Source organism: Bubalus bubalis, chromosome 15 (genome assembly GCF_019923935.1).
Source record: "Bubalus bubalis isolate 160015118507 breed Murrah chromosome 15, NDDB_SH_1, whole genome shotgun sequence".
Classification (NCBI taxonomy): Eukaryota; Metazoa; Chordata; class Mammalia; order Artiodactyla; family Bovidae; genus Bubalus; species Bubalus bubalis.
The window spans coordinates 6,185,536-6,198,527 of NC_059171.1; the positions used below are offsets into that span (position 1 = coordinate 6,185,536).

The 12,992-nt window shown below is 41.4% G+C and overlaps 1 protein-coding gene across 1 annotated transcript in view; it reads right to left on the reverse strand.

Moving 5' to 3' along the window:
- CNGB3 (cyclic nucleotide gated channel subunit beta 3) overlaps nucleotides 1-12,992 on the reverse strand; it is a 191,217-nt gene that overhangs the window by 45,404 nt on the left and 132,821 nt on the right. The window contains exons 12-13 of the mRNA XM_044928514.2: nucleotides 10,965-11,124; nucleotides 8,942-9,039 (exon numbers count right to left, since the gene is read on the reverse strand). Of these exons, the coding sequence (XP_044784449.2) occupies nucleotides 8,942-9,039; nucleotides 10,965-11,124 (258 nt within the window). The remainder of the gene's footprint in view (nucleotides 1-8,941; nucleotides 9,040-10,964; nucleotides 11,125-12,992) is intronic.

Consider the following 12,992-nt stretch of genomic DNA (forward strand, 5'->3'; position numbering starts at 1 on the left):
GGTGAGACGCTTCGCGCTTTCCTTGACAGGCCGGTGGTACCTCCATTTTCAGTTTGGTGTCTTTCCTTTCCTACCTTGGAGCTGGGGCTCTGTGTGCTCAGTCGTGTCCAACTCTTTGCAAACCCCTGGACGCCTATGGAATTTTCTAGGCAAGAATTCTGGAGTGTGTTGAAATTTCCTACTCCTGGGGTCTTCCCAACCCAGGGATGGAACTCATGTCTCTGTGTCTCTTGCATTGGCAGATGGATACCACCGCTCCATCTGGGAAAGTGAAAGTCGCTCAATCGTGTCCTACTCTCTGCGACCCCATGGGCTATACAGTCCATGGAATTCTCCAGGCCAGAATACTGGAGTGGGCAGCCTTTCCCTTCTCCAGGGGATCTTCCCGACCCAAGAATCCAACCGGGGTCTCTTGCATTGCAGGTGGATTCTTGACCAGCTGAGCTATCGGCTTCCGGGAAGCCGATCCGGGAAGTCCTACTAACAAGCTGCTGCTGCCGCTAAGTCGCTTCAGTCGTGTCCGACTCTGTGCGACCCCATAGACGGCAGCCCACCAGGCTCCCCCGTCCCTGGGATTCTCCTGGCAAGAGCACTGGAGCGGGTTGCCATTTCCTTCTCCAATGCATGAAACTGAAAAGTGAAAGTGAAATCGCTCAGTCGTGTCCGACTCTTAGCGACCCCACGGACTGCAGCCCACTCGGCTCCTCCGTCCATGGGATTTTCTAGGCAAGAGTACTGGAGTGGGGCGCCATTGCCCTCTCCGTACCAATAAGCAGGGGGATCGTTTTCAGTTTCTAAAGAATGCAATCTTAATTCTACACACTAGGTGGCGCAACAGAACTTTCACTAAATTTTCTCCCATTTCTGGTACTTTAGTGGTAGACACAAAATGTGATTTCCCTAGCATTTAATTTGATAAAACATATTTAAAAATCAATACAAAAGTAATAAATCAACAGATAGGAAGGGAAATTGTCCAACCTCATAGGAATGAATCACTCCTTATTAGCTTAATACTTGAGTTTGGGCTGGAAAAAGAGACCCATTTTTGTGGAAAAAAAAAAAAAAAGTCAAAAAATGACTATTCATCTCGAAGCTCTTTGGAAACTCTGATCACTCCATGCAGAAGGAGCAAATCTTACTAATTCACCACAATTGATTGAAGCAAAGTTTTAGTGAAATTCTGTGACTTTAGTTCTGCCTGCTTTGAACAAGAGGGAGAAAACCACCTGAGCTACAAGGTCTTAGTAGGAGAGTAGCAAAGAGTGTGTAAATTTAGGTGTCTGGTGTGAAACTAATCAATGTGCCGAGTCTAAGTCTGTGACATTCACTGCAGGATGCTAAGTTGCTGTTTTTTGACTCCGGGGACACTTTCTCAGTATCTTACCACTTATCTAGACAGGGCTGGTGGGGAGCTGAAAGGTCTCATCACCGAGCTGCTAAGACTGTAGCCTGTGCAGTAAAAATTTGCTTCCTGCTCTCTTTGGCCTCAGTCAGGTAAATAGTTTCTACTTTCTGTAAAATGAGGGGTCATAAAACTTTTCTCAGAGACATGCTGTGAGAATTAACTGAGAGAAGGTAGCAAAGAAGATAATACAGTGCAATCAGAACCCAATAAACAGTAGCTATGATTTTTGAGAAGTAAAGAACCCATCTGACAATGCAGGAGACATAAGAGATAAGAGTTTGATCCCTGGGTCAGGAAGATCCCCTGGAGGAGGGCATGGCAACCCACTCCAGGACTCTTGCCTGGAGAATCCCATGAGCAGAGGAGCCTGGCGGGCCACAGTTCATGGGGTCACAAAGAGTTGGACACGACTGAGCAACGAAGCATGCATACATGCAAAGCAAGGTCCACTCCGTTATGTGGGTTGGCCTCATCCGATAAACTGAAGGCCTTCAGAGAAAAAAGTCTAAAGTTCCCCGAGGAGCAGGGGAATCTGCCTCCAGACTGCCTTTGGATTTGAGCTGCAACAGTAACACTTTCCAGGGTTTCCAACAAGCTGACCTGTCCTGAAGGTTTTGGATCTGTTGTTCCTCTTTACATGAGCCCTTCTTTAAAATAAATCCCCCCCTCCAGTTGTGTCCAAGTCTGCGACACCCTGGACCGCAGCCCACCATGGGATTCTCCGGGCAAGAGTACTGGAGTGTGCTGTCATTTCCTTCTCCAGGGGATCGTCCCATCCCAGGGACAAGCTGAATCTCCTGCATCTCCACCATTGGCAGGCTGATTCTCTGCAGTACCCTAATACAGGGGCCATGAGACAATTGGTTACAGCAAGGTATGAGGTGACAGCCCTGGGAATGAAAGATCAGGGGCAGCACGGACCACCTTCATGTAACATTGTCCGTATTATAATCTGTGATACTCCAGCATGACTTACATTATTTCATTAAAGCAGTAGGACACTCACTGTTTCCCTAATAAATAAACAAACTTCACAAGGTTAAAAGGAAAGAAATATAAGCACATTGTCCTTTGGAATGGAAAAGGTCAGTTTTCATTTCAATCCCAAAGAAAGGCAATGCCAAAGAATGCTCAAACTACCGCACAGTTGTACTCATCTCACATGCTAGCAAAGTAATGCTCAAAATTCTCCAAGCCAGGCTTCAATAATACGTGAACCGTGAACTTCCAGATGTTCAAGCTGGATTTAGAAAAGGCAGAGGAACCAGAGATCAAATTGCTGACATCCGTTGGATCATCGAAAAAGCAAGAGAGTTCTAGAAAAACATCAACTTCTGCTTTATTGACTATGCCAAAGCCTTTGACTGTGTAGGTCACAACAAACTGGAAAATTCTTCGATGGGCACACCAGACCACCTGACCTGCCTCTTGAGAAACCTTTATGCAGGTCAGGAAGCAACAGTTAGAACTGGACATGGAACAACAGACTGGTTCCAAATAGGAAAAGGAGTACATCAAGGCTGTATATTGTCACCCTGCTTATTTAACTTATATGTAGAGTACATCATGGGAAATGCCTGGCTGGATGAAGCACAAGCTGGAATCAAGATTGCCGGGAGAAATATCAATAACCTCAGATATGCAGATGATACCACCATTATGGCAGAAAGTGAAGAAGAACTAAAGAGCCTCTTGATGAAAGTGAAAGAGGAGAATGAAAAAGTTGGCTTAAAACTCAACATTCAGAAAACGAAGATCATGACATCCAGTCCCATCACTTCATGGGAAATAGATGGGGAAACAATGGAAACAGTGATAGACTTTATATTTTGGGGCTCCAAAATCACTGCAGATGGTGACTGCAGCCATGAAATTACAAGACGCTTACTTCTTGGAAGAAAAGTTATGATCAACCTAGACAGCATATTAAAAAGCAGAGACATGACTTTGCCAACAAGGTCCGTCTAGTCAAGGCTATGGTTTTTCCAGGAGTCATGTATGGGTGTGAGCATTGGAATATAAAGAAAGCTGAGCACCGCAGAATTGATGCTTTTGAACTGTGGTGTTGGAGAAGACTCTTGAGAGTCCCTTGGACTGCAAGAAGATCCAACCAGTTCATCCTAAAGGAAATCAGTCCTGAATATTCATTGGAAGGACTGATGTTAAAGCTGAAACTCCAATCCTTTGGCCACCTGATTTGAAGAAATGACTCATTTGAAGAGACTCTGATGCTGGGAAAGATTGAAGGAGGGAGGAGAAGGGGATGACAGAGGATGAGATGATTGGATGGCATCAGCAGCTCGATGGACATGAGTTTCAGTGAGCTCCGGGAGTTGGTGATGGACAGAGAGGCCTGGCGTGCTGCAGTCCATGGGGCTGCAGAGTCGGACACGACTGAGCGGCTGAACCTAACTGAACTGTCCTTTTAAAAATTGAATACAATGCACAGTTAAAGCAACAGACATATATCTTTGGAAAAGCTGAAACAAGTTTATTCTAATTTGTTAGTTTATTCTAATTTATTTAGCATAGACTTATTTTCTGGTGCTACATTGCAAACAAATTCTACAGCATCTGCATCCCTTCACACATTTACAAAGTGCAAAGAGTCCTTGTGAAATTTCTAACTGAAGATTCAAGATACAAACTTAAAGCATTCTTTCAGTTCAGTCGCTCAGTCATGTCCAACTCTTTGCATAAAGTATTCTTTCGGGCATCTCACACTAGGTATTTGTGAATTAAGTGATTTTCAAGTACTTTTAATTTACTCTAATCCTGAAGACTGGAAAGACACAGAGCATGCCTGCCAGCCCCAAGTCCTGGTATCCCTCTGTGTGTGTGTGTGTGTGTGTGTACGTGTGTGTGTGTGTGTGTGTGTACGTGTGTACGTGTGTGTGTGTGTGTATGTTTATGCGCGCGCTCTCTGTCTCTTTTTCTCTCTGCTCCTGCCTGCTGGCCTTTTAAAGATGTGGAAGATCCATTTTCAGGGAGAATTCAAGATATGGAGGTTGTTAACCGTTGACACCTTTTTTTTGTTATCCCTCGATGTTCTGTTCTATTCGAAGTATCCCCATTTCTTGTCTTTGTAAAACTGAAATCCGTGCTGTTGGGTTCCTCCTTTCCAGCTTTCTTGGCCTGCAGGGTCGGGCCTGTGTGCCTTGGTTTCTAGACTGTCTGTAGTTGTCGACACATGCTCCGGTCCTAACGAGGGACAACAAGGCCCCTGCCTGGGAGCCGACCCCTTTTCACTCCAAAGCCGCCCGGTGAACACAAAGGTTTTCTCCTTTGTGCCTCAGACCCTCGAGGGCAGAGGTGACTCTCAGTGAACGCTGACTGAATGAGAAGCAACGCGTCATTTGGGTATAATTTATGAGCTAAGGGTGTAGGATTCCCTAGTCAGTCTATTTCCTCCCTAAGAAAATAACAAATTTGTGTCAACTACAAAGATTGTCTTCATAAGATTTAGAAAAGAAATAAATTTAGGAATTTTTCCATACCTGCTTATTTTCTACTTCACTGGCTTTAGGGAAAAAAAATAACTTTTTTCATTTAACAGAAATATAGATGGAAATGGGTTCTTTCTGGAAGGAACTACATCTTTAATGGAAATGTCAGGGAAGAATGAATCTATGTTTATGAATAATGGTAGCAACATGTGATGATCTAACCTTTTTTTCTCAATCAGATATTGTTGATTTTATGGATTTCCAAAAATATATGCAAAAACAAAAGAAAAATATTTTTAAAGCTGGAAACTGATAACTTCCTAAGTCAGAGATAATTATATAAAAGTCATCGGTGTATCAGTTAAAGGTTTTGTTTTCTTAAACATAGCTCCGGTTGTTCTCACTTAGTCTCAATTAAGCCAGTCATTGATGTGAAAGTCACTCATTGGTGTCTGACTCTTTTCGACCCCATGGACCGTAGCTGCCAGGCTCCTCTGTCCGTGGGATTCTCCAGGCAGGAATTCGGAGTGGGTTGCCATGCCCTCCTCCATGGGATCTTCCTGACCCAGGGATTGAACGCGCGTCTCTTACGTCTCCCGCTTTGGCAGGCAGATTCTTTACCACTAGCGCCATCTGGAAAGCCCATAGATATGTATATGTATATTTAAAAGAATAAATAACAGAGAAAAAAATTCTGTAGTATAATGCTTACCCTTATTTATGTGTGTAGCACTCTGATATTTTCTTGTCTATTTTATATGCTGGTTATGACCCATTTAATTGAATTCATGATCCCCGAATGAATTGCAAGCTGCAGCTTGAAAACGATTTATTTAGAGGCACCTGTTAACCAAGGTAGAAATCCCTTTCCTGACCTCCCTGATAGAAAAATCAGAAAACTGAACGCGTTCCATGATGCTTCTAACTGCTTTCCAATTAGGAAACCACATTCTAAAATCTCCAGGAATTGACCCCAGGGCACCTTCCCTTCCGTCCTCTCTCTTTCCTCCTAAGACCCCTCCTGTGGGGATCAAGACCATTAGGACCAAGACTTTTTCCCCAAGAATGTTTTATTTCAGTAGCTGTATCTTCAGCTTAGAAATGGGATTTACAGTTGAGTGTTATTTTGCCGAAATAGGGAGAGTAAATGTTATTCCTTGTTCATTTAACAAACATTACTCTATGTAATCACTGTTGCTCTTGAATTAATTTTCCCAATAACTAAATACACTCAGCATGTATACATTTTCTTTTGAAGCCATTCTTTTTTTAACTGAAGAATAATTTATATGCTGCGAAATGTATAAATTTTAAAGGACGGATCAATTTTGACAAATGCATGCATTGTGGCACTTCCCTAGTAAGACAAAATTTCTATCACTCCATAAAATTCCCTCATGTCTCCTCATAGTTAATATCTTCTTACCTACTCCCAATTATAAGCGGTCATTGGTCTGATTTGTACCATTATAGAATAATTTTGTTTCTAAAATCATTCTTTTGCTATCTTCTTGGTTCTCTTCTACTCAATCCATACTTCTTATCCCCTGAAAGATACTCTAATTTGTCAAAGTCCTTCTTAAAACTGAGCTTCCCTTTTGGCTCAGCTGGTAGAGAATCTGCCTGCATTACGGGAGACCTGGGTTTGATCCCTGGGTTGGAAAGATCCCCTGGAGAAGGGAAAGGCTACCCACTCTAGTGTTCTGGCTTGGAGAATTCCATGGACTGTATAGTCCATGGGGTCACAAAAAGTCAGACACGACTGAGTGACTTTCACTTCACTTCTTAAAACTGGTTATTTACTATATATGTTAAAAGAAATGTAGTTGCCATAATCAGGAAAATTAATATTAGGTTAAATTTTAGGGCAATATTGTATATAACGCTATTGACTCACATGTAGCTTGAGGTCAACTAAAACTCCCAGATATTAAAAAAATTGTTATAAAACTATTGGTCTTTTATAATTTTAGGACTAAATGCACGATTTTTCCTTTATGCCTATGGAAGTTAACCTTGGTTTTGCTCATTGTTTCAAACTATTCAGTTAATTTTAAGTTTCGTCATCTAACACATTTATAACTATTCCTCTTGCTTTGTTTCATCTGCCAATTTGAAAATCACATGGTTTATATCTTCATTCAAATCCTTATGGAAATTTAGAACAGGACCTATCACCCAAGAAAAGGGTCTAGGATACTGACACATCTCTAGTTTCCTGCAGTCTTGGGTTAAGCTAATCTCGAGAGTGACCCTGCCTAACCATTCCAGCATACAGGGTCTGCCTCTTCATCTTTTATGCAAAAGTATCTTTCACCTATTTTCAAGCCATCTCTTTCTGTGTGGATTACATAATAGGGGATCGTATCTAGTCCTTAGCTTAAAATCCATCAGTATATTGATTTGCCCAAATCTATGGCTCCAGCTTGGACCTCTCCTCTGAACTCAGATTTATTTATCAAACTGCCTACATGATATTCCATCTGAATTCTGGTTCTCACTTCATACTAACACATCTCCAAACAATCTGTTTCTATCTTTCTCACTCTATGCTTGCTTTAAAACTTCCTATTTTGCAAATGGCATCTTTGTTCTTACTGTTCCTCAGCTTAAATCCTAAATTATCCTTGATTTTTTTCTCTGTTCACACAATCAAATAGCAAAAACTATAGGCTCTTTCTTTGAATGCGTCCAATATTGGGCCACTTCTTAACTCTGCTGCATGGGGTCACACAGAGTTGGACGACTGAGCGACTGATCACACACACACACACAGACACACAAACTCTGCTCCAGCTACTCTGGGTCTGAGCGCCATTATCCCTATAGAATTCTGTAGATGGTGATCCCTCCTTGGCTTCCCTGACTTCCATATTTGCTTCTGTGGTCTATTCTCCAGACAGCAGGAAAAAATCTCTTTCAAAAAGATCTCAAGTAGGTCACCTTCTGCTCAAGATCTTCAGTGGTTTCTGCATCTCAGAGGACAACCCGAAGTTTACGCCACAGCCTCCAAAGCCCTCCATTAACTTGCCCTGACTGATCATTCCAGTTTTTCCTCTCCTCTGCCTCCTCTTGCTGCACACCACTCTGCCTTTAGCCTTGCAGATCAGAGCTTCATCTCATCCATCCTCCTGCAGGGCACCCTCTCCGTCTATCCCTCCTTTCCTGCTCCCAGTAGCTGCACGCTCACTCCCTTGCTTCCTGCAGTCCTCTGCCCCAATACTCAGTTGCACTTCCCTAGAGCAAACCTTTCATGGCCAATACCACCCTTACTCTCCTTAACCTGCTTAATTCTGTTCCTAGCATTATCACCTCCACACATGTTCTATATTGCTTTTTTATTCCTCTCTTTCGAAATATAAGCTCCATGTGTGCAAGTATTTTTTTTTTAAAAACCATTGAATTCCTAGTAGCTAAAATGGTGCCGGGAACATTTAAGTAAGAACTGAATAAAATGTTTGTTGAATGAGTTAATTAAACAGATGAATCAGTGAGTGCCCCACACAGAATAAGTGTTAGGTGAAAGACACTTACATGTAATATAATGCATTAAGAAGAGGCAAATTAGAAAATTAGAAACATTCAAAACATTAAAATTTCTTTGCTATACATTTTTTCTTTACAAAAAAAGACCTCTAAATTTGAATTTGGCCATGTAAAACGTTTGAATCCAAATCATTTGTATTAGAGACATAATTAGGCGCTGATTCTCTGATTGTCAGGCCAATCCAGAGCTAATCTGGGGCCTGATTGTCATGCATTGCCAAGGCATATTCGTAAATGGGAAATGACGGGCTTAGTAGCAAAGACATAGAGCTGTAGAATTTAATTGTATTTAAATTAATGCCAGAAGAGCCTGAAGAGCTCTTCTTCTTTGACACCAATTAGGAGAGAGGCTGCTAAAGAATAAGTCATCTGCTGAAGACAGACCCATAGTTTATTTGACTCTAATTTCACATAAAGTCTCCAGATAACTTTCATTTTATTAAAAATAGGGCAAAAATCATAAATGCTGTATTCAGGAAGAGCTTTGATACTTATCGGGAAATTGATGTGTTGCCTTCCTACGCACTGGAGAAGCACTTGCCTTGAACAAGTCGACTTTGCTGATGACGCCGAAGTTGACGTCAACAGTGAGGGCGAGCTGCATGGTGGTCGGCAGCGTCTCCAGCAGATCGGACTCATCTTCATAGAGATAAACACATCAACCCACAAAGAAGAGTCATTAATAAACAATACTGAAGCTCATTAAACATTACAACAATAAGAGTAACAAAATGCCAACTCCTGTTTTGTAAATAAACAGCTGCACCACTGTCTATATTGTCGTTACTTTTATTGGACTGGCATGCCCCATCACAACGGAAAAGAAACATATTTTCACTATTGACGACACGACAATTCTGAATAATTCCGGAACTTTGTGCTTGCTGAAACTTTAGATATAAAATTTAGAGAGGATGGGGCCAAGACTAGTGAACAAACTGAGGTGGGAAAAGGATCTGGTTCCCATCTTCTGATTCCACAGCCTTAACATCCTAGGGATGGCAAAGAAAATTGAGTATAATGAGTACCACGTGGCTTACAGAGTTCTGTCATGATCTTATTGGATGCTTGGGACAACCCTAAGTATGTTCATTCCTGCTTTCTGGAAAGAAGAAAGGAAAGTGGAAATGAAACTTAGAGCAAAAAAGTGTTAAGTGTCTTGTTTGTGTGTAAGTGCTGAGTGGCTGAGCTGGGAATGGAATCTAAAGAAAAAATGTAATAAGTGAGCAAATTCAAACGATTGTTATTTCCTTGCTTATAAACTCAATGAACTATGTGAATACATTAAAGATTTTTCTACCTGTGAATTAAATCATGGGCCTTTAGGCTGATAAAATGGTCCATGAATAAGACTACCCATTCTTAGTCTATAGTATAGTATGGGTTTCTGAGAGTTGATTACGTGTGATGTTTTCTTACATCTGTCTAATGTTTCTTACATGCTGTCTAATTTTGATTCAAATATTGAAATTTTCAAATATTCAAATCAATATTCAAATATTGATTCATATTCTAAATATGAAAATCCTTCCTATAAAAACACAGATCTTTGTTTCCAAGGGCTGCTTATCTCTAGGTCCTTCCTAAGCCGAGGGTTTGGAGCAGGGTCCACAGGGAAAGAAGGAATGGGTCTGCCACCCTTTCTCTCCCTGCTCCTCCCCCTGCATGAGACGCCCTCAGGAATATTTGTGGGTGCTTAGGAAAAGATTTGATTTTTGTCATTTAGATTCGGGAAGATGTTCTAAACCTGTGGTTGGCATCTCTTAAGACCAGTAGAGAGGAGAAAAAAACCATCAACAACCAGTGGTTCTTACCTGCTTTTTGGGAACTTTCATGATTTGGGAATCACACTGTAATTTGCATTTTGAAGGCAATAGCCTTTTTTACTTCTCAGTAGCACCAGTTCTTATTTTTATAGGGTGAGGTGCAAACTGAAAGTTGAATCTGATTATTGTTAAGTAGCACATTATCTTTAACTTACTTTATATCTTTTAGTAAGCGTTATTTTTACCTCCAGTGCTATGGCACTAACAGTAGGCACCGTGAATGATTAAGGGTCTCCTGGTAGAGACCTGCAGCTGAGAGTGGCCTGAAAGATCGCTGCTCTGAGCGCTGAGCTCTGGGAAGAGGATGATATTGCAGAGGAGCAAGAGTTTGGAGAACAGGTGCACATCTGAGCTCAGTATAGGCCATTTGCTGGCTCTGTGCCCTTGGCCAATTTTTTTTTCAGTTAGGAGCTTCCATTTCCTTGTCTCCTAAAAGGGGGTTGGTAACACCTAATTTCCCCCATTTTTCTGGGTGAAGATTAGATGAGGTAATGTGTGTAATATCTAGCATCTGTTGGACACTGAAGAAAATTTAGCAAGCCTTCCAGGATTTGCATAATCAGTAAGTTATGTCTGATTTGAGGAAAAAATCCCATGGTATTAAGTGAGTGCTTTAAAGATTATTTAGTTGTTTCCCAATCTTTTGTTCAAATCCAATTAGTCTCTGCTGCTGCCTTACAGGATTTTCATTACGGGACACGGTTTACAGGGACTTAATCAGTAATTCGCAATGCTTACCTAGCATTCTTTGAGAGGCCCACATATATTCATACCAAGTCCGGACCCGATTCTGCACAATCTTAGGAATCGAATAAGTATTCATATAGGCAATGGTATGATCCATGCAGATGCGGAAGTTGTTCTGATTGGCTGTAGCTGCCCCAATTACGTCTTGCATCTAAAACCACAAATACGGTCACTCCACACCCAGCAGAGGAAGTGGAAGAGTTACTGTAAGCCCAGTTGAATTAAGAGTCCTCACATGACACAGTCCATTCTAATGCTGACTACCTGATCTTTTAACACACTGATACTGGATCTTACTTTCAACCATTTGCTGATAAGATATTGGACAAATCATATCCTTTATGACCCAACGAGGACAATAGAACCTATTTTACCTACCGTGTGAGGCTTTTGTGAGGATTCAGTCTCATAATGCATGTGACTGCACACGTTCTTATTTGCAAGCTTGCATATTACTACAAAGGTGTTAGTTGCTATTTTAAAAATATATAGCTTGTGCTTATGCAAGAAATGTGCAAAGAAAGGTAAAGCAATTAATTACGTGGCAGAATGGCTAGTCCATTTCGGTGAATCTCGTTTTGCAAGCATCCTTCAGATTTTGCAGTGTGGCTGGCTATATGGACTCAATTCATCATGAAACTGCAACCTCTGTACTTCCCTTTGTGTTGTTTAGACAGATAAAATCAAATCTCATCATGCTTAAGGCATAGTATTCAGCAGAAGTTGAAATGTGCTGAAATTCCTGACGCATCATCTACAGACGTGACAACGCTTAAGGAAGTGTCAGGCTTTAGCTCTTGGGTGTTTATAACTCAGCCATAAAAACCCACTCTAGGTTAAAAGCTGATCTTTAAGGTCTCAGCACAAAAAAGATCTATAGCCCGACTCTTCCTCTCACATAGAGGGAAGCGAGTGGTTGTAAATTTGCTTTGACTGTGGGTTTATAATAGGGAGGAAAACCTGGGCCTCGCTTTCACACTCTTAAGACTTCGCTCATTCATTCTAGTAGCTGAGCTTTTTCTGCTTATGGAAAAACCACTCATTCTTTGAGGTCTAGATCAAAAATGGCTCTTTTGCTGCGATGCCCTCTTCAGTTTCCACTTTTAGAGTTAACAGGTTCTTCTACTTGTTGGGAGCATCTACTGAGGAGCTATGCAGAGAGTCAACTGTACACACCTTTTCCAGTTCGGAACTTACCCCTTGAGGGCTATTCATCATCAACCTCAATGCCTAGACCCCCTTTTTCCAAGCCATTTTAGACAAATGATGGACATTACCCACTCACCTAAGGCCTTGAGAATTGGGATATTAGAGGCTGGGTTGGGAGATTTAATAGAGTTTTAAATTGAGACCCAAGGACAATTAAAAGCCTTATCGATTGGTGTTGAGGGCAGAGGATTTGTAGTGACAGTAATCTGAATGCTTTATGTGCAAGGCTGGATTTTGATGGTATAGGTGAAGAAGACATATATTCTATGATGTGTGTTCCAGATTGGAGGAGGAAGATGTCAGTCTCTATGAGCTGTATTCGAGAATAGAATACTGCAGCTAAAATGTGATGTGATTATCCAGGGTGTAGTTCTTGGTATGGTTATATGTGGGAATTTTGAATCAGTGGAGATTCTGTTCAGGACTTTCTGACTTTTGTTTCTGTTTTTCTCAGCATCTTTTATTCACTGTACGAGTCAAGGCACAAACCTCTATCTCCTGCCTCAACCTTTCTTTTGGGCTCTACTCCATTTTCTCGTGGCTTGGTGGTTCTCACTGATCCATTTGGAACGTCACAGTCAAGGTACAGGCAGGTGTGGTGTGGGGAATAAAGCAGCGCTTTCAAACTTTTGTGTGCATATGAATCTTCTGAAGATACTATTAAAATGCAAATTCTGACCCAGTAGGTTTGGGGTGACGCCTGAATTCTGAATTTCCCAGGTGATGCTTCTACTCTTAGTCCAAAGACCACTTCGAATGGAATTTTAACTGGAGCTGGGCATAGTTTTTTAATCTTGTAAGAATTGCCTT